Raw genomic sequence first — 25,913 nt, 5'->3', positions numbered from 1 at the left:
AGGGGACCGAAAGGTACATTTAAAAAAACAAAAACCCACCCTGGAAACAAAGGATCTGGGCTTTGTGGCTTTCCTGGGAGGGCTGCGGAATTAATGGGGAAGAGCACATGTGTTTGATAATCTTTATATGGCAAAAGACCCATCTTTCAAATATGTCACAAATTCATATTAATCACCTTCCTATTGCCTTCTGTGGCGCAGCTATTCCAGTTGCCTTGGGCAAAATTGGGAACTGTCTGGTTAAAAAAAATGTTTTACATTATAATTTACAAGAGCCTACAAGTCTAGTTTCTTTTAATGGAAAGAACGATTAAAAAAAAAAAGAGGAATATATATACACCCTGGTATATATACACTATATATATATTAAAATATATATATATAAAAGACAGATATTGTAACTCCATCTGGAAAGAGAGAATGTTTGATCTTAACAATGTAACTTCTAGCTTTCAAACAGGCTCAGAAAACAAGAAGTCAGCAGGAGTTCAGATAAAGGAAGCTTAAAAGTCAAATAATTCTGACTCTGAACCCGAGACTTCTTAGACTCGAGGTCCTTTCCTTTACCCATTAATGGGCTGACTTGTGAGCACAGGAACAAAGTGCTGCAATGTGAGGATTTCTGAGAGTCACTCATTACAGATCACTGAGTGGAGTCTGAGTTGCGGAAATCAAAGGATCCAATCTGGAGTAACTGGCTGAACTTCTGCTTGGAACTAATTTGTTCCGAGTTCGGCTCACCTTTCACCTCCTGAAGGCCCCGAGGACAGTCCCTACCAGGGTCATCAGCAGACAGCACTGAGGGGATCCCAGCTCAGCTTTAATGGTCAGTGAGGGGCACCACAGCCCCCAGGAGAGGGTGGGCATGAGCCAGGGCAGGAGGGATGCAGTGGACATGGCAGGGCAGAACGGTGCCAGGCTTCCTGCTGCCCCATGGAGTCTCACTGCCCAGACAGGCAGTTGCCTTTCCTAACCTGGGCTAAAACACCCTGTTGAGATGTCCCCTGTCCCCCCTGCTGGCCAAGGGGGATGGTGGCAGCCAGCTGTTGCCACAGCCAGTATCTCAGGACCCTGGTGTGTGCCTTTGCCCATCTGTACCAATTGCTGGAAAGAAATCCAGGCATGCCAGGGCAGGGCTCAGCACTCCTAGTCCTATTCCTGGCTTTGCCACTCACTCCCTCCAACATCAGGAACAAGATACTCTTCTCCAGGGAAACAAGTCTGGCTTCAGGGGAGCAGCTGGTTTGGAGGCTGAACTAATTCATGCTTAATCCAACATGTGGAGTGCCACAAACGGGCAGTGCTAGACAGCACAAAGGGATTCTCGAACTCCAAGGAATCTGAAGCAGGGAGATTAAATGATTCTCCCAAGGGCCCCCAGGGCAGCTCAGTGGCAAAGTACACACTTGAACTCAGGAGTTCAGGGCTGGCGTGGCAGGGTTAAACCACTGAAGCAGCCTGGGTGAGGAGAAGGCCAAGGTGTCACTCACAAGCACCCACAGCCAGGGCTGCAGGGAGTGAAGCAAAAGGCCACCACAAAGCATCACTGGGCTCACTCTACAGAGAGCTGCTTGTTGGTACTACTGATACTGCCTCCTCCCACTGCAAGAGCCCCAGGTGGGGGGAAAGATTTGTCCCCATCACAACAGGGCCTGGGACACCTCAGGGTTATTGCTGTGTGCACCCCAGCAGCCAGTGACTGCCCCAACCACTCCCTTCTCAGGGCTGACCCCAGACCATTGAACTTCCAGAGGCCAATTTTAGCCATGACACTGAGCAAGAGGCACTGGGGCTGCTCCTGCCAGCCCTGGGCAGGAAGCATTGCCAACATGGCCTCCACTCAGCTTAGACTACCCTTGGAAAAGCTGGTTGTGAGACACAGGCCGCTGGTCTCTCCCACCACCACACTGCCCAGAATGGCAGGAAAGGTTGGAACAAGCACAGTGCCAGGCCCTGCCTGACTCTCCAAACATACCTGAGCCAGGCAGAAGGTGGTACAGCAGCCCTATTCCCCCCATCTCCAAGACACCCCTCCAGCTGGGATGTAATTTTTCCCCCCCTCAAAAGGTAGCATAAAATGGTCACAGTGTGAATGTGCTTGACCTTTTGTCTTGGACTAATCTAATTGTGTCATCTTTGTGTAATCAGCCGGTAAAGGTCAGTGCTGTATTTAACATGGGGGCCCTTTAGGTACTGAATTTGCCTTGCAGTGAATTAACTTGATTATATTTCTTTCAAATATGTCAGAGATCAGGTCAGTTTAACCCACTCTGTGCTGCCTGGGCCCACCCCTTTGTTTCCAATTCCAGGAGGTGGCACCGTGGTCAGAAACACACCCGTGGGCTCCCTTCTCCTGCAGCCACAGCTGCCGCCACCACCTCTCCCACCTTCCCAACAAGCAAAGACTCACTGGACATCAAGTGTGTTGCGAACCAGCCCGAGAAGTTTGCAAACCAGGAGACTCCAGATGGCCGGGAGGGGTGAAATTTCAGACTTAGTGCCATAGGGGGAAAAAAAAAATTCAGAAGACTCCTTTGCAAACATGAACCTGTCCCAGTGGAACACTTCCTTATGACTCCATATTGTCACAATCAAATAGGACATTACTCAAGTCCAGATTAATGTGTCACCTCTACTGTTGACAGATAAGGTGTTCTCAATATCCTGCAATATATTTTACATTTTAGAAAGTAAAAGTCTGTGCCGCTACCAGGGGCAGTATGTCTGAGGTGTCGGGGATGCCACTGTGTGGAGATGGGCAGCTTTTATCAGGCAGTTCAGTTCAGCCGTGCCGGGGACAGGACAGAGGGGAAAGCAACCTCTGCTGATCCCTGGGCATACCCTTGGCCCTGAGGCAGTGGTGAGGGGCTGGGCAGCCTGCCCTCATGGAAGCAGGGAGGAGAGGCTGGTGATTAGCATCCTGTGGAGGTCCATGCACAGGACATTGTCACAGGGCTCACAGTGGAAGAACCCTCAGGTCTGGCTTTCCTTTCTCAGCACTGAAGTAGGGTGTAAAAACACCACTCTGACTCTTCAAACACCCCTCTCCTTCCCAAGCCTCCTGCTCCAGGCAGGGCTACTGCTTGACTCCAGGGCTTGGTTAGGTCATGGCTCATCATCTCAGGATTGCTTTCCCCACTCCCCTCTCCTGAGCAACCCTTATGGGCCTGTGTCTAGAACAAAAATGCCTCAGGCCTGCAGCTGTACTGGCACCGCCGTTGCTGCCCTAGTGCAAGCTCTAGTCACCCAAAGCCTTGCTGCTTTGGTCCCACGGTGGCACCCACGTCAAGCCATTTGCCTGCATGCAGGATGTGGAAAGCCCTGCTGACCCCACCTATAGCACCAAGAACACTGTCCAGCACAGGAGACGAGCCCAGAGGGCAGCACTGGGACTTGGGGGGACCAGGCGTGCTGTGCTCCCGTGGACACACGCGCCGGCAGGGAGAGCAGGGCCGCGTCCCCAGCGCTCGTCAGGGCATCTGCGTCGGAGACCTGAGTGCTCCCTGTTCTGCCCCCCCGACCTTCCTTCTCACCGAGTTGGGGGTCAGTGGTGCTCCTACTACATCAATGATTTGGTCCTTGGCATCTCCCTTGCCCTCCTCGATGCCGAGCCCTGCCTGGCCATCTGGATGGGCACCTTCTGCACTGAGGGGGCCAATGCTACCAGCTTTGGCCAGGGCCTCGTAGCGGTGCCGCAACATCTGCAGCTCATACTCGCAGTTGGCAAAGGCCTGTTTCAGCTCATACAGCAGCACTAGGTCGCTCCGCAGCTCATTGAACATCTGCACGATCTCCTCTGTGGGCATAGGGTTGAGATCTAGGGAGAAAAAGGGGTTCTGTTAAACACCCAGGCCTGCCACCCTTCAATGGAAGATCCCTAGAAAGATCCTGGCTGCCCATTTACTCCCACAAAGACATGCCAGGAGCTTCACTCCCACCACATGGCAGGAGTCAGGAAATCCTCCTTACCCTGATGGAAACTGAGCTCTAAGAAGCACTCACATCCTTCCCCAAGGCTTCCTTAGCAAGTAAAGACAGTTACTCCCTTTGTTTTAAAGCTGAAAAGGGGAAACCACCCTGGTCAAGCCACTTTCACCAGCCACAGGAGGCCTTCAGAACTGCACACAGTCTCTGAGACAACGTATCAAGCCATAAACCAGTTGGCCCAAAAGCCTAACAGGAGTTAACAGAAGTCAGTGCTGGGAGTAGGCTCAGTAATCCCTTGTAAATCACCAATAAGGCTTTCTTTTTTTTTCCTTCTTCTATTTTTAAAAATCCCCCCAGCCACAGTGGAGGGAAAAGGGATCATCAGGTGTCTAATCAAGGGGCACTGCATGCTGGGACCTGTAGTACCTGCAAACTGTACCCACTGCATGGAGGGCAGCAGCTAGCCATGGGCTGCACTTCTTCCCCTCCAGCTACAAGTGGGTATTGTACATGTGAAGTGAACCCATCTCTCTGCTGCTAAGACACTGGAGTTCAAGAGCGAGGGATGTGTGTTTACTCGCCTTTCAGCAGAGATGCTCCAGATTTTCACACAGCATGCAACCTATAAAGGACCTATAAAGGGGGGATGAGCAGTCCCAGATGCATTTTGGACTTGTCACTGAGAGCAGTAAATTAAGAGGAAACGAAGCTTGAAAGCAAGACAGGGCAGCCCTGAACAATGTGCGTGCCGTGGTCACTAACACAGTTAGAAGTACCTCTCCTGGCAAGGCTGAGATTTGTCTTCCTAATACTGTGCTGCCTCTCTTGATGGTTAAAAAGGCCCAAACAAGAGAGAAACAAAGGCTCTTTTAAAACATTTTTCTACTGGGAGGAAAAAAAAAATACCCCTGTGCATCTTGTTCTGGCTTTTACCCTCTCCCTTTCTTTTTTTTTTTAAATACATAAAATATTTTAAAAACCATTCACATACTGTTATTCAAGAAACTGGCTGTATTACTAGGGGAAAAAATAGCCCATCTTGAGAACAAAAGCTAGCTCTGTGTGTCTCTTTCTCTCTCGCATGCCCCCTTTACTCACCTACTCCGAGTTCCATCAGCATCTGCTCCAGGGCTTTAATCTTCTTCTGTCCCACCGAGCTTGGCAGTTTCATCTGGAACACAAAGGTAACAGAGCCACACAGCTCAGAGATAGCCCTCACTCACAGACGTCTAGTTCAAAAGGCAAGAGAGCTTTTCTTTTTATAGAAAAAAAGAAAAGGGAGAGAAAGGAAAATCAAGTGGTAAGAGAGGGAGACAGGGGCTGAAAGTTTTCAGACTAGGTCCGAGGGCAGGTATTGAAAAGCCCGGTCGTGAGGGCTTTTATTTTCTCTCTTGTGTGTGTGCAAGACACGCTGTTATACAGTTTCCATGTGTCACTGAATTAACAACAAAAGTTCTTCTTGGCTTCAAACCTTCTCCTGCGGTGCCCAGCCCATCAAAGAGCTCATTTACACAGCAGCTGATGTGCAATGCTGCCCTACTTTATTCGCTTTAGCCGGCCTGATTAGACTCATGCGCTAACAGACTCACTTCTCCTTTTACCTGCTGAGCCCCAGACCTGTGGGATTCATTTACAGAGCGGGCTTTATAACAAAGGGGAGAGACAGAGAGAGCACAGTTACTTGACTGGTGGAAGTGTGAAACACACATTTACATCGGAGCTAAGGGGCTAGGTGAGAGAGGAAGCATCAGATGTGAGCTATGAAAGGGAATCGGAGCTGGCCAGGAGAGGAAGAATGCATACACTTAGCAGGGTCCTTCCTCTGCATTCATTTGGGCTCTAGCAGGAATGCTGGCTGCTCAGACCAAGCATTTATTAGATTACGAGCTGCACAAACGCAGCTGGCACAATATGGCAGGGAGAGCAGGTTTCCAGGCCCTGCAGATATATCCAAGAACGAATGAAAGCACTTTTTTCCTTCCTCAGCAATGCTAGAAGATAGACCAGGAAAGAAATGATTCTCAACACCACAGTGTCAAACAACTCACTGCACACAGTCACAGGTTGTCCTTCCAGCTCCAGCTCTGGAGGGGTAAGCTCACACCTCCACCCAGGAAGTATCAACACCACCACAAGACGCCCAGCAGGCCACTGAATAGTGAAGAGGTGACAGTGTCCTGCAGCCATCCTGCACACCACTTACTGATTAGTGGCCTCTACCTTGGTCAAACCAACAATGAGACCACAACACTGGGCTGGCAATGACCTGGAGGAAGAACCATTCTGTAATCCATTTTAAAACTGGCCTCTGAGGTGAGCTCACCAAAGGGTGCCATGGCCACCTTACTTCCCGTAAGCCACAGGCTGAAGTTCACCAAAACAGACAACCCAATATAAGTGTCCCAAATTAGGCCCATCCTTTCCAAAGTGTTCACAGCCCCAACACCAAAATGACAAGAAGATACACCATCAGGAACATCTTAATTACTCTGAAGGCAGAAGCACTGCATGAACATACCCAAATGGTGAAAGCACTAACCTTAACTCAGCTATGGCTGAATATGTCCCATCAGGAGCTCTACAACCCCAGTGTAGGACCTGCTGGGAAAACTCACTTTCTCCATCACATCATTTCAGAATTAACAGAGCCCCTGACCTTGAAGAGCTCAGGACACACAATACTTGTTTGATTATCAGAGCCCTGAGAGTCCACCTTCACCCCTGCCCGTAACCTCAACATCATGGTCTTTCTAGCCAAAGGCAAGACTCCTCTCTGTCAAAGACCAGCTGGCAAAAGCATGCTGGCCTTCAGGAACAAAGGACAAGAAACAGGAAAAGTTCATGCTTGGCTAGAGTACGCGGACAGTCAGGAGGTCTTGGTTTGTTGGCTGAAAGAAGAGCACAAGCTTTTTTCCTGGGAGGTTTCCACTAGCTCAAGGAACTACTGGCAATACAAAGGATAAACCTGGCAAAGACTTCAACTGTAACATTGTGCATGTCTTGCTCACACCCCACAGGAGTCTGGTCAATGAATACCAAGACAAGGTCTTCACTGGCACTCCTGAAGATTAGAGGATGGAACAGGGAAAGGCAGGACAAATTAATTTAACTTCAAAGAAAGGAACACTACAGATGCTGGGGAGGAGTGGGGCTGTGAGTTTAGTTTAAAAACACATCAATTAAGCTTCCTTTTAATTCAGGCAGGAGGATCTGGCCTGCAAACAGGAAGGCTTCATTGGTTTCTCAAAGCAAGACTATATTTTAATTTTACCATCATTAAGAAAATGTTATGATTTATGTGGCTGCTGTCGGACTAATATCTTTAGAATTTAGCTGGCTAAGCCAATTCATCTCTAAGACTGATGAAGGCTGATTGCTCTCTATGCAAAATGTATTAAAACTAAATGAGCAGTCTATTACTCAAATGCTGCTGATAATCTGTTAGCCAGGGTCCGTTAGCTGGGCTGCCTGGCTGCAGGAGAGAAGCCTTCTTGCCCTGTACAGCTCTGATAAGCCCAAGCTTACTTCAGCAAGCCCTTCTCTGTTTTGGTCTTTTAAGTAGGTGTCCAGAGGTGTACCAGAGTGCTGGAAGTGGTGTCACCTGTCCTCATTTCTGAGCAATGAGGCAAACCACAGGGACCACAGGTCCCAGTCTCCAGCACAGAAAACAGTTCTCTGGCTCCAAGTGTGTGTGCTGGAATACGTGGTTTCTGCAGGCCTTATCTCTGTGTTAATAAAAACACCACTCAGGGCAATCCTGTTGCTTACACCACAGCTCCTGGGATGTTCTTGGTATTGTCATGGATCGAGTCCTCCAGAGGGGCTGAGGAAAATTATGTTCCTCAGAGAACTCCAGTGAGCAACCACAGCTTCCGAGGTGAATGGCATTTGCCCTTTTCTTTTCTTCCTTATACTAGACTATTATTGTTATTTATTATCTTCAAAGTCCCCATATAATAATAATACCTGGGAAACAGATTGCTCCAGTCAGGAAACTGATTAGCCAGGATTTTTGTGGTTACTATATTTTGGATGCTTTTCTCCTCTGACAGCCTCTCCCTACAGCCCTCTTTGCAACACCAGCCCATGCTCATAATTACACCGACGTCGCTTTTGATTTAAGGACTGCAATCCTTTGTCCTTGCTATAAACAACCTGCATTAAGCACATGAACTGTGTGTACCAAGAGAAAAATAAATAAAGAGCTGCAGAAAATGGTGTGAATCAACCCCACGAAGACACAGGACCAGAGCCTAGCTATGCTGAGAGAAGCCTTGCTGGATCCTGGGACACAGCCTCTGCTGGCACGAGCTTGGCCTGAGAGGCACTGAGAACAACTGCTCTGACCCACTCTGCTCTCCCTGGAGGATGGAGACACTGCTCAGCAATCTGGCCACGTAGCTTCAAGAGATGAACAGAGCATCTGCCCCACTTTCACAGCAGGGGTGGAGAGACTGGGGGGTGGCCCCAAGCAGTTCGATTATAGAAACCAAGGGTCTCACTGCAGAGCACCCTGGAGGTTTTGAGTGATACAAGGTTTTTATTTAATGTTCGAAACATTCTGCCAACAAAGCCTTGCTAATTCACAGTAATAACTAGGAGACCTACTGCAGATTAATTGGTAATTGGTAAAATTCATTAAATGAACAAACATGATGAGAAGTAACTGAAGATAAAGCCTCCCCAAACAGACTTGGTTCAGTTTTCATTATTTATGCTAATACTTTTAAGAATAGTTGTAAATGTATTTGAGTACATTTTGGTAATGAAGTCTAAGTAATAGCAGAGCTTGCAGCACAGTCCCCTGTTGTGTCTTACAGCATCTCCACCTGGCAGGTAGGGATTGCCATGGGGATTTGCACTAGGAATGGGAGAGGTCTGCAGGACCTACAAAGGCAGATGCAGCTGGGTCCCACATGACTATATGTAAGCGGTCATCTTAAATGTCCTGCTCTCAATTTATCACTTTCTTCATAAATAATGCTCCATTTCTGGTGCTCACAACTTTAAGAAAAAAAAAAAATCCCACTTCTGTGCTGAAGCCTTTTGTTTGGTCTCTCACCAAAATACAAGTTTTTAAAATTAATCAATGGTTATTTGGATATTTCACATATACCCTCCCTGATGCTGCACCTCATTTTAATTCAATTTTGAGACAACCTTTTCCTTAAACTCACCCTTCCCTAATTCTGAACAACATGACTGTCCTAAAACTGTTAATCCTAAAAACTCCACACATCCTGACCTGTGTCTGTACAGCTATAAACTGTGGTTTTGTGCACAGACACCAATATTGTTGTCCAGCATTATAATACAGCTCACTGACATTGAAAACCACCTTCTCTGTGGATTTGAGCAGCAAGAAAACTTTCTCATGAGGCATTTTCTTTGTGGATATCTTTAGAGTACTGAATTGCTTAGTGGGTTTCCAGGAAGGAGTGCTAAAATTTCAGATTAATAACATTTTTTGCATTTTGTGGCTTTAGATGGGGAAAGAAGGTCAACCTTTTCCTGGCTGCATGGCTCTACTCTGCAGAAGCAGAGAGCTTCCACTTCTGCACAGTTTTAAGGCTCAAGGAAGGAAAGAACCATTATTAAGTACTTTAGCCTCAGAGCTCTGGAAAAGCCCCAAAAGAGAAATTCAATTTCAAATGTGAACATGCACATTTCTGGAAATGTGAAGTGCTTAACTGCTCAGAACTGAAGCAATACAATGAAAGGTGGATGGGTAATTGCAACGGATATATGCAAAAGTTAGAAAAGTTTGAAATTGCACAGGTATTCTCTGTCTCAATGAACATACACGCTTCCCCCTGCTCCAGTTTACAGCCAGAGACCCCATGTCTTACACCACTGCCTGCAGATCTGCCAGACTAAGATTTAGGACAGATAAAAATAAGAGTCATCATGCCATGTCATTGCTACTGCGCTGTGTAACACATTAAACACAGGGATCACTTTGAGATGGCATGTGACCATCAGCTTTCTCCATCAGTGAGGCTTGATGCTAAATAAACCAATATTTTAAGAAGCAAACATTTATATATTATGTAAATGGAGGTTTCTTTGGACTGAAGTTCGACACACCCTTCCAATTCCCAAATCAATTGTGCAAAAATATAAATTCTGTACTTGAATCCTCCTAGTAAATTAAACCAGTTTTACATGTTGAAGGAGTATGTCCAGAGAAAGCTTTGTCAAGGATGAGGAAGACCAACAGATCCTGAAGATGCACACAACACTCAGGCATATGGCAAAGCAACATGTCACTGCTCCTATAAACATGAATGCCTTGTTAAGCATCTACAGCACTGATTCCAGGGGCAAAGCTAAGAGATACCTTCTAAAGAAACCAAAGGTCTGGAGCACCAATGTCTCAGGATGATGGGTTTTCACCAGTGCAGGTAAAAAGGACTTGGATACTTTTATACTCTCCCACCCTAGGAAGGGGGTAAAGATTGCTTTGACCCTGCACAAGCAGCCTAAACTGAGTATTACTTGGAATCCACACAAATAATGGCTGATAACCTGGACAGGGTCAGGATTCTCCCAACTGGACATACAGGTTGTGACAAGAAACAAGACACCTGAGAAGGCCAGAATTCACACCTTGCCAGGACTGCCTGCCATTTAAAAGATGGTCACTTTCTAGCAAGCAAAGTATTATCTGTCACTTACCAACCCTGAGTTTCATTGCCCTTAAATACATTTTGCTTTAAATATAATGCAAGATGGTAAAAAAACGGCAAAAGGACTACAGGAAGCGTTTGTGTAGGGAAAAACAGTACAATACATGGTGCAGAAGAAAGAATTGCACAGTACACACTTACTGGATTGTGTTTTATGTTAAAAACACATTACCAGTATGACTCTCTAGTATTTTGCTTTAGGAGATCTGCAGATTCCCTGCTAGTCCTACTCCTGTCTTTCATTACAGGTGAGGCACCAAGCTGAGACCTGCAGAGGTGGCTGCAGGGAACGGAAAAGGCTGCAGCCTCTGAGCTGGAAATGACTGAAACAAATTCAGAGCACAGCAGAGTGTGCTGTGATCACAGGGAGGGCCCCGAGATGGGCCACAGGAGGGGGAACTCCAAGGACAGTTTCAAACCTTACATTATGTCAACTTCTACATCAGACTCAAATCCAAGAAACTGCAGCAAAACCTGCATCTTGAATTGATGCTGCCTTTCTCTTAAATAATTTAACTGAAATTACACATACAAATAAATAAAAAGACCCCCACAGTGATTAATTACATTCCAATCATTATATTGGTTATGCTAATGAAAGAAAAAGGTGCCCTGCACAAGTTACATACAATCAGATTACCTGATGAATGACACCTAAGACTAAGTCACTATGGGCACACAAAGGCAGCAGCAAAAGCTTTCCAAATTTGTCCAAGACTGGCAGAAAAAGGTCCCCAGGGCCTCGTACTGCAGAGACACTGTTTAGTACCTGACGATTCAACAGAAGCAGCAACAGGGAATGCCCTTTCCAGAACTACAACTTATTTTAAAACATCCCATTACTGCAGCCAGAGTGCTCTCTTTATACCTGAGAGCCTACCAAGGCTTTGGTCCAGATGCTCTCCCATGCCAAAGAGCTCTACAAAAAAGGTGACAGATGCGTTTTCTTTCAACAATTTAACACTAACTGCCCTTCAGTTTCACTGAGAAGGGAGGAAGAGAAGTGTTGGATTCACCTTCTCTAGTTGATTCAAGGCTTTGAATCCTTTTGCTGTTCTCTTTAAAAATAAATACCCAAATACTTTCATCTTATTTCATTCTCTACAGGCAGGAGTTTGATTAGGAAATGCAACAGCACTCTCTCAGCCCTAATGAAAGGACACATAATACAACAAATAGATGGCAATGCCACAACATGAATTTGATCCAGCCTGCATCATTTGTTCATAACTTTTATTCACAGAAATGAGACTACTACTTGCCTGCCACACCTCTGTCAGACTCCCCATAGAAATTAATGTCTTTTGTAGAGTGCAAAGCATACAACTCTGCTAATGAAAAATTGCTAGCAGAAGCAACAAGCACATCTCAGCTAACTAATCCATGGGACGTTCAGATCTGGAAACATAAACTTTCCTACCTAATAAGGGTGTGCTGATCTCCATCAGATTGATGTCAGGATGCCTTGGAGTGCAATCAATACAAAACAAATAAATTATTAATTGCTCCAAGTAATTAAATTTATCAAATCCAAATAAAAATAACTGATATTTTATGGAACTGCTTCCAAAGCTAAACCTCTGAAGGGATAGTATTGATCACAGGAGGACAGACAGATGTTTCACATGTTCACAGCCGATGATGTCTGGGTTTGCATTAATGACAGAGAAGGAGCAGAGCCAACAGCCTCTGATGCAGAGTAAACAGGTGGCGTGCTTGGCCATTTAATTGTGGGTCAGATCAAATATGGAGAATAAACATGTCTAAACGCATCCATACAACCCCATCTTCCTCTAGAAATATCATTCACCTTGGACCTGTAGTAAGCATTTAGTTCCCACTCCAAGGAAAAAAAAAATGGAAAGGAACTCACACAGACAGACTCTCCCCACAAACACACCAAATTCTTACTCATTGATCAATGCTAAAAAAAATGCTCAGCAGGCTAGTAAATATTTAAAAGCTGGTGAGTGTGAATATTTGAATCAATGGGTACTAAAGCTGTACTTGTAACTTTCCTTCCTCTACTTTTTAAATTGGTCCAACTGGCAAACTGTCTACAAGATCCCAGTTGGCAGGTGGAGTCAGGCTTCCATCTCAAAGCCTATTCTGAGGGGAGGTGGCCAGCTTTGAATGACTAAGCTGAGGCATCTCTCAGTCCTCTCTGTGGACTGAGATCTCTAGAAACTCCATTTCCTCCTGGAATTTTGTTCTGTTTCCAGATGAGACATCATTCAATCGATTCTTTTCCAGTTCCTTTGTTTCCAAACCCATGACAGAGCAAGCACACAGACTTATACCTCAACATGCACGACTGCGGACAAACATCCACCCTTTTCCATCTGTCCATCACCTCCTTTCTTAAAGGCACTTCTGCAGCAATTCAACAGCATTAAAGAAATTATAACTCGAAATTCACAGGTAAGGCTGAGAGAAGATGAGCAACGTAAAACGTAATTAAGAGATGTTAACTATGCCAAGGTCAAGTGCTCTGAACATAATAAAGTCAAAGAAAAGGTTAAACTTAAAAGAAAGCTGAACATGACACGATACAGACACACTGCTTTGAATTCAAAACAAACGCAGCTCTGCCCTACAAAGCAACATGATGCCCAGATCACAAATGGGGTTATTTTTGGTTTGTCTGGGTCCTGGAAAAGATTAAAGTTGAACACAGATCCTTGCAAAGCTTTCCTTCCTCATAGACCCCTGCTTTCCCTTTAGTCTCTTCCTCTCCTTTCCCTGTGCCCTCCCTACACATCTCTCATTTCCTCTGGCTCTTTGGCTGCCTGCCCTCCCAGCTGAGCAGACCTGGTATAACAGGCAGTTTTCCAGAAGTAACACTTAGGATTAAGAATACATTTCTAGCGTTAATTTCATAACATTGCTTTACTAACAGCAAAGGCAAAGGTCTAAAATTCCTTCTCAAGAAACTCCTGAAAGGCTTACCCTGTTCCAAAACATCTGCAACTGCCTCCTATTCTCAGCGGCACCAAGGCAACTGGAATTAAGATGAAGCTTTTCATAATGCCCAGCTTTCTACTGCCTTAGAGAAACCTGCAGTCTGTGCTGTCAGGAGGCAGAGGGGAACCTCCATGCACAGCAAGGGCACAGGGGCTGTGGCCTCCTTTGCCTGTGGCCACAGCCTCATGGAGAACAACGGGAGAATGAAGCCATTTGTGATACAAGGCAGCTTGTTGAACTCACTGGAGAAAATTACTCTTCAGCATCTGCTGAAGGAGAAACTTTTGGTTATGAAGAATAATGGCTGTAACTAATCATTAATCCTGGAGGTGCAGGGAAAGTCTTCAAATTCCACCTGTACATCAGGTTTTGTAAGCTTTAGCAACAGGAGGGATTTGAAAAGCCAGGGCTACTGTCACAAAAAATACTGGGAACAAATTAAGTTGAATAGAGACTGCTAACTTTTTCTTCAAGGACTCATTTCTACAAATTAATTTTAACTCAAGTTTTCAGACTAATTGTAAATCCTCAGAGAAAAAAAAAAATATAAAAAAAATCATCTCTAATCAAAGAGTAAGTGCTATTATCCCAGGGATGATATGGTACATTTTTCACATGTGACAGAGGTTGAGTCCCTGATCTCAGTGCAAAATCCAACTTCATCTACCTACAAAGGCGTAAAGCAGGGTAGCAAAGTACAAAACAAAAGAGGACAATAGAAGCCTTTAGGAGAGGAAACCTTTAGGTCCTCAGGCAAAAATCTTACTGCAGGATGTCACAAACCTTTAGAAATCACTCTCAAATGTGCTCAGGGCAAAACATCTTACACTGGCTGTTGCTAGAGTACAAGTTTCCACCACAGCATACAAATTCCCGACTACTTGGCTCCCACCCTTATCAGTTCCACACCACTGGCATATAGAGGGTTTGCCACATAAATCCCACAAGTAAAATAATTTGGATTAGCATGGATTGTCAACTATACCATTTAGCACTTCAGCATCTCTTACCAGTTCAAAAGGCCCATGCAGAGCTCATGCAATTAATTTTCCCCATAACCTATATGTGAAGCAAGTGAGTGTATTAGCTCTCATTTTAAAGCCAGGGAAGACCTGAATAAGGAAGCCAGGTGACTAAAAGCCACAAATTAATTCATTTTGCTGGCTTCAAGGAAGGTTTCACACTTCCAAGCTACAAAATGTTGTTCTTTCACTTAGATCGGTGATTTGCAATCTTTTTCAGTGTGCAAACCACTGGTACTTCTAATAAAAGCATTTATCTCCTTAAAAATTCAAGCAGAGGACAGGAAGGTGCTTTAGGTCATCCTAAGAGCATGGATACTGCAGGCAGAAAGCTGCTGAATCAGACTGCCATGCCTCCACTTCTCACTGCATTCTGTGAGCATTAAAGAGAACAGGGAGAAGAAGCATGTAGCATCCCTTTCCACAAAGGCTGTGATTTGAATTGCCTGTTTGGCACACAAAAAGGCTGCTGGCTCTGCCAGATGTTTCCATCACTGAGAGGTTATTGCTCAACTTCTCTTCCAGGGGGCAGGGTAAAAAAAATAGAAAAGATCAACCATCACTTATTAGTTTTAAAAATCCAAATCAATCTCCATAAATTACTCTATCTTAGTGCTGGAGAACACATCTGCCACCTCTCCATCAATCTCAGCACACACAATGCAGTCTTGCCTGTCACTTGCTGGGACTTTTTTACTTCCTCAAGGCTGTAGCCCCTCACTCATACAGGTAGCCTGCAGATGGTGGCACTTGTACACTAAAGGTATCCTCCAGCAGTGACCTTGCTGAGGCATATCAACTCTAACATGCATGTGCACTCACATGTCAAAGCAGCATGATCCCAGACACCTTTCTATCATGAGCCCCAGGGTGCTCCCAGCAAGACCTGAAACTATTCTGACATCAAAAGAACATCCCATAAAACAGTCTTTAAAAGTGACCTAGAAAATCACTATCCGAGTGAGGATCCCAGGCAAGGAACATACTTCTCCACTTTTGCTACAATAAAAAATAACTAAGGATTATTTTATTTGGCTAGGTAAAAAAAAAAAAAAAAAAAAAAAAAGCACTTGTACTGGGCAAACAGGATTTTGCTACCAAAGCCCCTCTGACAACATCCAGTTGGCCAGGCAGGTTTAAATTATTTGGCCTCCCAAAACCTGTCGCTAAGAGACAGGTGCCAGCTCCTGCTGATAGAACAGCAAGAAAGTTCTTTCCTCAGGGATATCTGTGCAACAGAAGGATCAGAAGGGCTTCTCCCCAAAATATTTTCTGAAGATAATGGATATAGGAAGGCTAAGCATTGCATGCATTAATGTGTCTCTCTTTTCTTCAAGACACTACCTGAACATCCAGTTCTTGAAGTACCTCTCACCTATTAACACCCATGCTGTGTGAGGCCTACTAGGTTTGGCTGTGACCTCTGCCTGGGCTTGACTGCCCCACTTGGGTCCATCAAGTGTGTCTGACACCAGTAACAAACACCAGCAAGTCCAGGTGCCTCTGCAAGGCAACGAGCTGGCTTTCACATAGCCAGCATTCCAGGTTTCTGAGTCCCCACATTTATGGAATTCCTTTCTTATTTTAGAGGCAAGAATTTGACTTTCTTTAGCTATAAAAGGAGAACAGATGAGGAGACAGACAGGAGACAGACATTAACAGAGGTCCCAAGGGACCAGTACAACAGCCTACCCTTTGGCTTCGCAGCGTGACACCTGCAGACTTGAAGTCAGGAAACTTGATGCCAGCAGTCTCAGGAACAGCCTGAAAGAGATCGAAACAGGATGTGTTGATGGAGGAAACACAAGAAACACAAGATTTCATATAAAGACTATCTGAAGGGGAAACACTGCTTCCTATGACAGAGAACCACCTGCCACGGCCACATGTCAGAGCTGAGGCAAGAGGAAAATCCCAAGCAATGGGATTCAGTAGGAAAATCCCAAGCAATTAACTGAGAAAAATACTCCAGTTCAAGGTATCTTTGAGATACCTTGAGAACTCAAGCATTCCTGTTTGGGTGGAGTAAATGCACAGCACTACACAGAGCCTTTCAGCCATCCACACACACATAAACCCTAACCCTAAACATAACTCCTTACATTAAAGTGTGCAAATTTGCACAATATTCTTATTTAACTTAGGCCCATTTCACTGATCAAAACAGCCCAGAACTACCCTAAACCTTGGCTTTTAAATGCAAGTACTCTAAGGAATGAGCTAAGAAACCTCTGATCTGTAAAGACATGAGCCCACTCATGAGGGTGTAAGGACTGCATCCCTTCAGGGACGTCTGCTGTTTATACATATTTTGCCATTTGTCCACTCATTCGACAGTTTTCTTTCTTCCCCGCTTCACATCTTAAACATAGCAATACAAGGCAGCAAACTTCTCATGCTGCTGCTGCTGGACAGTTCAACAAAATGGAAAACAAATAAATGCAATCCCTTAAAAACCTGTGCTGCTGAGCAAAGCACAAGGTGAGCAAACTTTCAAATGACTAAACCAGGCTACCTGCAGGACCCTGTGCACTGAATGGTTTGGGGTTCCCTGAACAGGTCAGTGATATCCATGATTCAGTCTAACAGCCACAATCTCTGCAGAACACATGTTCAATCATGCTTTTCCAAAAGGAAGAGTCACCTCAAATCTCTTAACTTCTTTGGAGATAAGAAGCATTGGCCCTGCTGCTCCCACATTCCTCTGCAGAGAGGCTCTGCAGCTTGCTCTTTTGTTCATTCCAGACAGGGATGAGACAACTGGGACTGCCCCAAGATCACAAGAGGTGCTGAAGGATGGTGACTCAATTCCTCAAGTTCCTTGCCAATGACTCTCACATCTCCATCCACTATCTCTATGTCTTGGTCTCAAGGGGGCACCTTGCAGATCACTCTGCAAGGCCAGGCACTTTAGATTTTTTTCAATGATCTGTGGTCAGTTCAACAAAGAGAGGTCCCAGGAAGACATTTCTAAACACGACCATAGTGGAAAAAGTATTCTCTAACTACCAACAGGGTTCAGGAACTTGTAGGGAATACTCTGATCTTCAGTAGGATGTAACCTCCCTGCTTGAATTATTAGAAAGAAGGCTGCAATCAAAAACCAATCCTCTCTGCTTCCTTTGGATGAAGGCTGGCTTTCATACTCATCAAACTCTGCACCCCAGCCTGTTGCTGAACACCCTGACACCAGCAGTGAGGGTAAATCAGCATTGTTGGCTTAGCCAAGATAACTCTGACTGCACTCAGCACACAAGCAATTAGATGGGTTCTTTTGCCTGGCGTGCCTGTACATGCTGTAAACGCTTCAACCTCAATTGACTCTTTGGTAAATGATTTTCCTTTGTTGAAATGATGCCGATGCAGCTCCCGATTCAAATTCTTAGTTAAAATGCAATTTTTTTCTTAACATTTCCCAGCTACAGTTGGTAATTGACTCCTAATGGACTCCGTCATGGTTGAAATGATGCTAGTGCAACAACAGAAACAGCTCCCCTGCCCACCCTGGCGTGCCTAAGCAGTATATGCCTGCAGACAGGCACCAGCCAACAGGCAGTATTTAGGGCTGGACTCCCTCACCTTGGCATCCTCAGCATCTTTCCAGCCCCATTCTCTATCACCACCCTTTTTTCATTACCCCCAGTGATGAGCTGCTTTCTTTAGAGGGAGATCTGCCAGCCATGGTTGAACTTTACCAGATAAACCCTCAAGGGAATTCAACGCACAAGGTGCCCAGTGATGCTGTATTAATTATGTAGAGGGGCAGAGAGGGAACCAAAACAATGTTTTAAGGAAGTGGTGGCCACCAGGCACACTTCATCAAGCAATAACTGTCTAACAGTCACTGCTTCTCTCCTTTTCCCTGCACAGACCCTTTTGGAGGACAATGACACAAGTGCTCTTTGCTCACAAAGTGGAGGGACAGGAATTCCCAGAGACTCACTGGAAACATCTGAGATTTTGCAACAGCCCTTTCCTACCAGAAGTGCTGAATTTAGATCAGTCCATGGTGTCCTCTTTCTGGAAAGAGAAATTGAGGTAACATCAAATCTGAAGCGAAACCTGTGTTCTGGGCTTAGACCCTAGCTCATCTCAGGGAGAAATAAGAAGCAACAGCTCCCACAATACAAAAGTCCCCCAGCAGAGCTGCTCTGATCACAGCTGAGGATCAGGAGAGGGGCATGTACTGAGCTTGGGGAGTTGCTGCTGAGACCCAGGAGTCAGGAAGAGGAAACCTGGACTAGAAAAAGAAGGCAGGTGAAAGACAAGGTGTTTGTGGGACAACCCCGCACAGCAGCACCAGACTACACACTTGGGAGATGCAGGGAGGTAAATGCTTCTCCCTGTTATGAGGCATGAATGGTTGGTATCTACTCATCCCACTTCCCAGGGAGGGAAACAGGACTCAAACCAGCATTTTTCAAATGGGAGAGAGACACAGAGCACACCAAAGGACTCTAACAATGGCTACCTTACACCAATCTGCCTTTCAAAAGATGCAACCAAAAAAGAATCTGCTAGAAAGCAGCCAGCAGCTACTCTTCCAAAAAAGCTGAGGGCCTGACCCTAGTAGGATTGCTGAAGGAAACACAGTACCCAGTCAGAGTGGGGAAAAAAAAAATAAATAAATAAATAAAAGAAATTTTTACAGGCTTCTCTGTCTCCTTCTTCTGTGGCAGTTTCTTCTTGGGAGCCTTGCGCTCAGCACGTCTCTGCTCAGTGGTGGTGTCAGCAGCTGTGATGAGCTTCTGCAGGTCTTGGGTTCTCTTTTCTCTCTCTTTCTTCCTGGTTTCAATTTTGCGAAGCTCCTGGATGAGGTATTCTTCTTCTGCCACCTGCAGACCAGAGCACGTAAAGGCAATGAGATCTGCAGCAGAGGCCCAGCAAGGCAAGGGGGCCACCTACTGCTAACAGCTCTGCTCTGGGCAACCCAGAGAACGAATTCCAGCTTCCCCGTTTAATATCTTAGATTTGCAGAGCACATCATGCTCCATACCCTTACTCTGCATCCATGGCAATGACAGTCTAAAAACTGGCAGGTTCTGTGTCACAACGTCCATGACACACTCTTTAGCAGCATCCATAAATGATTCATCCCACCTCTAGACAAAGAGACCAAGGACACAATACTGGAGGTGCAAAGGCAGTGTTGTGAAAAGCTGGCTCCTCTCCCCAGGCACTGTATGTATAACATACAGCAGCTGTGCCCAGTACCAGCACCCGTCCATGCAGGAATGACAAGCAGAGTCATTACAGAGATAAACTTGTCATTAGAGGGCACTGCTAACAGAAAAAGATGCCCTTCTCAAGCCTTTGGGGAACACACAGTTCCTTAACACCTAAACCCCTGGACTATTACACAGCTTCAACAAAGAGAACTAAACATACTGATTTACAGTCTTTTATGTTTCCTGGCAAGATTTTTACTCTCAAGGAAATAATTCTCTCTCCATGGGACTCAGGGACTCATAAGAACATGGATCTGAGAATTTGTTTCTATTCAGGGGACTAGTACTTAAAGTGTCAGAGGTGGTGTTGGTAGCTACCAGAGATCATCACTCTGCTCCCCCAGCCCTCTCTCCTGAAGAGTCAGATTTCTCAGTTTTTGTCCTTTTGTATCACTTAAAATGACACAAACTCAACAACAAAAGCAGTACACAAGTGCTGCTCTTATATTGTCCAGTCTTTCTTTCCCTTTCCCACCCTCTGACCTATTTTATCCACCTACTGATTCAACTTCTGAGAAATCTTCTGGATGAGTGATGCCCTCTTCTCCAAGTTACCTGCTCTGGTGTCCTATTGTACAGCCTTTCCAGTTGCTCCTTCCTTCTCCTCTCATGGCCAGCATCAAAGACTGGGATTTTCAGGTCTGTGCCTGGAGCTGCACGAATATTGGCCAGCTTGGCACAGATGTGATAATATCTCTCCTTCAGGTCCTCCACTGATCTTTTCTGTGGAAGACATCACAGGAGGACAGAATGGAAAAATCAAGAAAAACCCTGGGCAGTAGACAGCCAAGGACCACTGGCTGAAGGATGTCAGGTAGAGTATAAGATGGAATGCCTGGGAGGAAGATCTGCAGGGAGCCTTGCAAGTCCCAGTGGAACCACAGGGGAGGGGGAGTTTCCCAGTGACCTGTGTGAATTAACTGTCATGGGTTCACAGCTACTGCTTTAAAAACACCCCCCAAGAGGGTCCAACAAACAGCTGAGGGTTAGAGACAACACAGCAGTGAAGCACTCCCAGATTAAAGGATGCAAAGATAGTTGTCCCAAGAGGAGAAAACCTGGAAATAGGAAACTGACAAATGCACAGGAGGCCTCCTCTGAGCTGCTCCAGGCAATGGTCATTCAAGACCTAACCAAGAAGGAATCAGCTGCACCAACCCATTGCCCATCGTCACGTGGAGTCTGAGCTGTGTTCCCTTACTCCAAACACCAAAGGTGTTTGGGCTGCCCAGCTGGACAGACTCTCATTTTACTTTGCTACAGGCTCTTCACATGAGCATTTAAGAGAGCAACGGCATTTGGGGCTGTTCTGTGGTAGTCACATCATTCCTTCATGTCACCAGGAACCAGCAGCCACAGATTTATACCCATGACACTAGAGCTGGATCTTCAGACCACTGATGGTCCCTGCTTCACAGCAGAGATGATCAGATCAGACAAGTCAGGAGTAGCACCAGGGAAAAATCCCAATCCCCAGGGACTGTTAGCAGATCCTCCTCCTGAGGCGTTGACTGGAATCCAGCAAATACACCCTGCTCAGCTAAACTAACTCCCCAGCTGCCTTATCTTCAAGGAACAACGAGTTGTTCTCCTGGCAGGGGCAAACCTTCTCCCTTTCTAATAAAACACAACAGGGAACGAGCACAAGTCACAGTGGATTTAATTACAAACAAAGCAAGCGGCAATGCCCTGTGCTGGAAATTCAATATTCCTGGCTGCCAATAATTCATTATTTTCCCCTAATTAAGTTGATATAAAGGGTAATTTGGTCTTTGCAGTGCAGCTAGCTGTGCACTTCCTGTAGCAGCAGGTTGTTAGCAGCACCTTGGCCCCCAGGACTAACCTTGAACTGCTGGTGATCATAGCGGTCATGAATCACCACAAAGCGCAGATCAAACCGCCGAGCCAGGTCAAAGAGGTGGTCTGTCTCTGCTTTGGTCCACGCATCATCATGGAGATACATCTGGTACTCCTGCTCTGAGTAGACTGGTACTTGCACTGTCTGTGCAGAGAGAAAAGAAAAACATGGTAGCTCTCTCTCAGCACTGTCCCTCTCACTGCCAGCTGGGAAGGGCTGAGATACTTGAGCCAAGAACCAGAGCAGCACACTGAGGGGGGGGAGCTCCCAGGACCCTGAGCAATGGGTCCTGGTAGAAAAACATGACAAGCAAACAGAGGACTTGATAAGGAGCAATGTGTGACCTCAGGGCCACAAACATTACGTTCTGGGGAGCCTAACAGGAAGGCTGAAACCTATTCCAGGTGATTGACACAAGCAGAGGTGAGAAACCCACATCCTGACAATAGGTTTCAAAATTATCAGGCTAACACAACAGGGAAACCAAGGTTCAGCCAGCTTCCCTGCATTCCTCCTGCACAGCAGCACCAATACCTTGACAAAAGCTGCTCTGACAGTCAACTCTTTACTTGGGCTGGGACACGCTTGTACGGGAAGAACGGGAAAGGCAAGAAGCAGCAGTTCCCAGCCTTCAACACACCTTCTGCTTTGATACACAACCCACTGCTTTCATGTTTGGTGCAGACAGTGCTATGAAGATCTGAAAGGCTGGGTGCTGTACAGCTGAGGGTCATAAACTTGGCAGACAACTTTTTCTCACCCTTCCTCCCCCACCCTTTTTTCCAGCAGAACCACAGGGCCAAACAACAGTCCATCTCCCAGAGCGTCCCAAGTGCCTAAAAGGCCAAACCCACACCACTGTCCCTGGCCTGGAACTGCTCTGCAAGGGCTCTGTCCAGAACACAAGTGTTACATGAGTACTAAAGGAATAGTAAAAATACTTACTGTATATGGGGAAGTCATAGTACCTGGTAATGCAGAAGTGCAAACAAGCCTGTGCTTTCTTTCCTTACCTCCTACCACAACTACTGCAGCAGAACTTTGCTCAGCCTGAGAAGGTCCTGCCTCCACAAGAAAACATGCCTCAACACCTGCATGCCCTCCCAAGTCCTACAGCAGAAAGTCATGAACTCCATACAGCTCAGAGGAGCATTTCTGAGCCTCTAAATAACAGACTCTTTAGGTCTATTGTCCTTCCATCCCTTCCATAGAGAAGCTTAAAAGGCAAAGCGTATCTCTTGGGGATGCACTGCATCCCAACCTTCAAGTACCACTTACTCCAAGAGAAAAGCCACCCTACTAGACACCATACAGATGTCCTATGTACACTGTGAAAAGAAAAACATTTTCTAGAATATTTTACATCCAGAAGAAGAGCCAGCAGGGCCCTCTGCAGTGGATGGAAAGGAAGGTGGTGGATGCCCAATCAGAGAATGGGAGAAGCACAAAGAGCAGGCCCCAGAACACTTCCTCAGCCCCCCACTCATGGCTGCTCAGATGAGAACTGCTGAGAAGTGTGAAGGTGGGAACTCACCAGACTGAAAGCTTGAGCCAACCACAGGATGGCTTTAAGTCCAAATGCAATGCAGCCATGAAAATGCAAATATGGTCCCCAAAGAGGGATTTCCAGCAGAAGCTGGCAGGGTTTCAGTTACACAACAAAACCTTGGCAGGAATATCAACTACAACTCTACTGACCCCTGTTGAGGGAAGATGAACCAAAATGGGAACAAGTGCAGAGAAAAGTAACAAGCATGAGGAACAGGGTGGGGAGCTTGTCTTCCCATGGCAGATTGGAAGAGAAAGGAGCCTAACACAGGAAGTTTGAAAGGGAATCTGTCAGCAGGCTTCAAGTATGCTAGATGGAATGAAAGGAACACCCACAGAAAGAAAAGAATCATAGAATCATTAAGGTTGGAAGGGATCTTAAAGATCATCAAGTTCCAACCCCCGCTGCCATGAGCAAGGAACCCTACCACTAGATCAGGTTGCACAAAACCTTGTCCAGCCTGGCCTTAAAAACCTCCAGGGATGGGGCATCAACAACCTCCCCAGGCAACACATTCCAGTTCCTCACCACCCTCGTAGTGAAGAATTTCTTCCTAATATCTAACCTAAATCTCCCCTCTCTCAGTTTAAAACCGTTACCCCTTGTCCTATCACTATCTTCTCTGATGAACAGCTGAAATAAAGACAAAGAAATTGGCTTGCAAAGAAATGTCAAATTAAATGGAAAATTTAACCTGGAAATGAGAAATGGAGCAGAGACAGTGTGGAACAGCATTCCAAGGAAGCAGGGAGGAAGGAAAATCCAAGTGCTTTTCAAAGTAACTTGATTAGTTTACAAAAGGAATTGGATGGTGCAGGACCTGAAAGCGCCAAGAAGAGGATTCAATAGCCCAGAAAACCCCTCTCAGTCCTATAATTCACACTATAAACTCACACAATGATGAGCATTAAATTAGCTGAAACTGCTCTGGGAAGATCCTGGAGCCGTGAGACAGTTCTATGAAAACATCAGCCCAATGCCTAGTAGTGGTGAAAAGCCAAACTGAACAGTAAATATGACCAGGGAAATAAAAAGAAATACAGCCAGGGTACAAACCCACCATGCTTCCATTAAGTGAAAACACTCACTCCTAGTCCACCCACTTCAAAAGAAAGGATATTTGAGAACAAAAAGGGTGAGACAGGGCAAAGAAGGGCAGGTGTACATCAAACTACAGAAAACACGGTTACATAGCAAGGACAATTCACAACATCACAAAACACAAGATCTCAGAGGCAGCAAATGAAAACCCAAGGCAGCAGTTGAAAAGGAACAGAAGAAAGCATCTTTGCACAACATACAAAATTAACCTGAAGAACTTGTTACCATGGGACATTCACAAAGCTACTTTCTGCCCTGAACATACTAAATACAAATTCCAAGTTAAGAAATCCTTAAGTCAAAGACCAGGAGAAACTAGGAAAAAAATGCTCTATATTTGCCTCATTCTCATGCTCTTTCTCTAAACCTTTACTAATGGTAGCCAGAAACATGAGTATTGACTGACAGAGGCCACTTCTCTGACATCAGTGAAGCTGCTTTTATATTCCTACTTCACACCCTGTATCAAGGCTTAGTGTGCACTATGAAACCTTAAGTCTAAATTTTGGATCTCACAATGAAGAGGAGGGGTTTGGTTTGGAGACTGGAAGCACAGAGAACAGGCAAAGCAACTAAGTAGTAACGCAGAAGCCAGGTTAAAGAGTTTAAGCAACCAACAGGACAGACTACACTGGAAAACAGGCTCATGCCAAGGGGAGCAAGAGATTCAGGCAGAGGTATCAAGTATATGAGAAGGAACCCAAGGAAGAGTCTGGAAAAGTAAACAAAATTCCTCTGACGAGGCAAATATCTGCAAAACTCATCAGTGCCTTCTGCCCTCTCACCATGGATCCACAAGGGTCTCAACTTGCTCCTAGTACTATGTAATTGTGCATGTGCAGATGGCAGCTGTCTGTACCACTAATCTAAAGGTTGCAGCCTAGCTGAAAGCTCTTCTGTCTGCCAGCTCCCAGTATGTGATAAAGCTAAGGAAAGGAGAATCGTATAATTACAGCACCCATGTGTGGCCCCCTCTGATAAACTCAGTTGAACTCAGCCAAAAACTGTTACAGGAGTAGAGTCTTAGCAACAATTACACTTTCAAAGTTTCACTCAGACAGTGAGGCAGGTGCCTTGAGTGAGTGAGTTGTGCTTCAGACTTCTACCCTACACATCAGAGAATGGATACCACAGGAGGCTCTAACCAATGTCCCAGCAAGAGGAAAAGCATCAGTCAGAGCTTGAGCCTTCTAACACAGAAGGTCAACCAACCACTTAACTCCGCAGGAAACCAGGCTTTGTTAGAGCTGATGCTCTGTGGGTTACAAACTTGAAGTGTTGTATACAGTCACAGACTAGCAGAGCTTTTGTGGAATCATGTTAGCACACACTTCTTTTTCCCCCCCTCCAGATTTGCACCACAAAGCAGGTTAAATTACATTATGGAGGCACCCTAACTCTGCTCCTCCTTTGGAAGGCCTGACTTTGAAATATAAATCTTGATGTAGTTTTCTTTGTGCATAGACATGAAAGCACCAGCCACTCAAAGCAGATACATCTGGGACAAAAGACAGCAGGAAATTACAACAACACATTGTGACGATTTAATGTAAGATGCAAAGAACAGGGCACTGC

The 25,913-nt window shown here is 45.5% G+C and overlaps 1 protein-coding gene across 5 annotated transcripts in view; it reads right to left on the bottom strand.

The window, feature by feature from the left end:
• Positions 1–277: 277 nt before the first annotated feature.
• DMAP1 (DNA methyltransferase 1 associated protein 1) overlaps positions 278–25,913 on the bottom strand; it is a 36,396-nt gene continuing 10,760 nt past the window's right edge. For all 5 annotated transcript variants that reach the window (XM_051624663.1, XM_051624662.1, XM_051624664.1 and 2 more), the window contains 6 exons: positions 21,674–21,832; positions 20,386–20,553; positions 19,252–19,437; positions 16,295–16,366; positions 5,026–5,098; positions 278–3,817 (listed from right to left, as the gene is read on the bottom strand). In XM_051624663.1, coding sequence (XP_051480623.1) covers positions 3,471–3,817; positions 5,026–5,098; positions 16,295–16,366; positions 19,252–19,437; positions 20,386–20,553; positions 21,674–21,832 — 1,005 coding nt within the window. In that variant the 3' untranslated portion in view covers positions 278–3,470. The remainder of the gene's footprint in view (positions 3,818–5,025; positions 5,099–16,294; positions 16,367–19,251; positions 19,438–20,385; positions 20,554–21,673; positions 21,833–25,913) is intronic.

Source organism: Apus apus, chromosome 7 (genome assembly GCF_020740795.1).
Source record: "Apus apus isolate bApuApu2 chromosome 7, bApuApu2.pri.cur, whole genome shotgun sequence".
In the NCBI taxonomy this organism is placed as follows: domain Eukaryota; kingdom Metazoa; phylum Chordata; class Aves; order Apodiformes; family Apodidae; genus Apus; species Apus apus.
The sequence above is the reverse complement of the archived record's forward strand: the minus strand, read 5'-3'. Positions and strand labels throughout refer to the sequence as shown.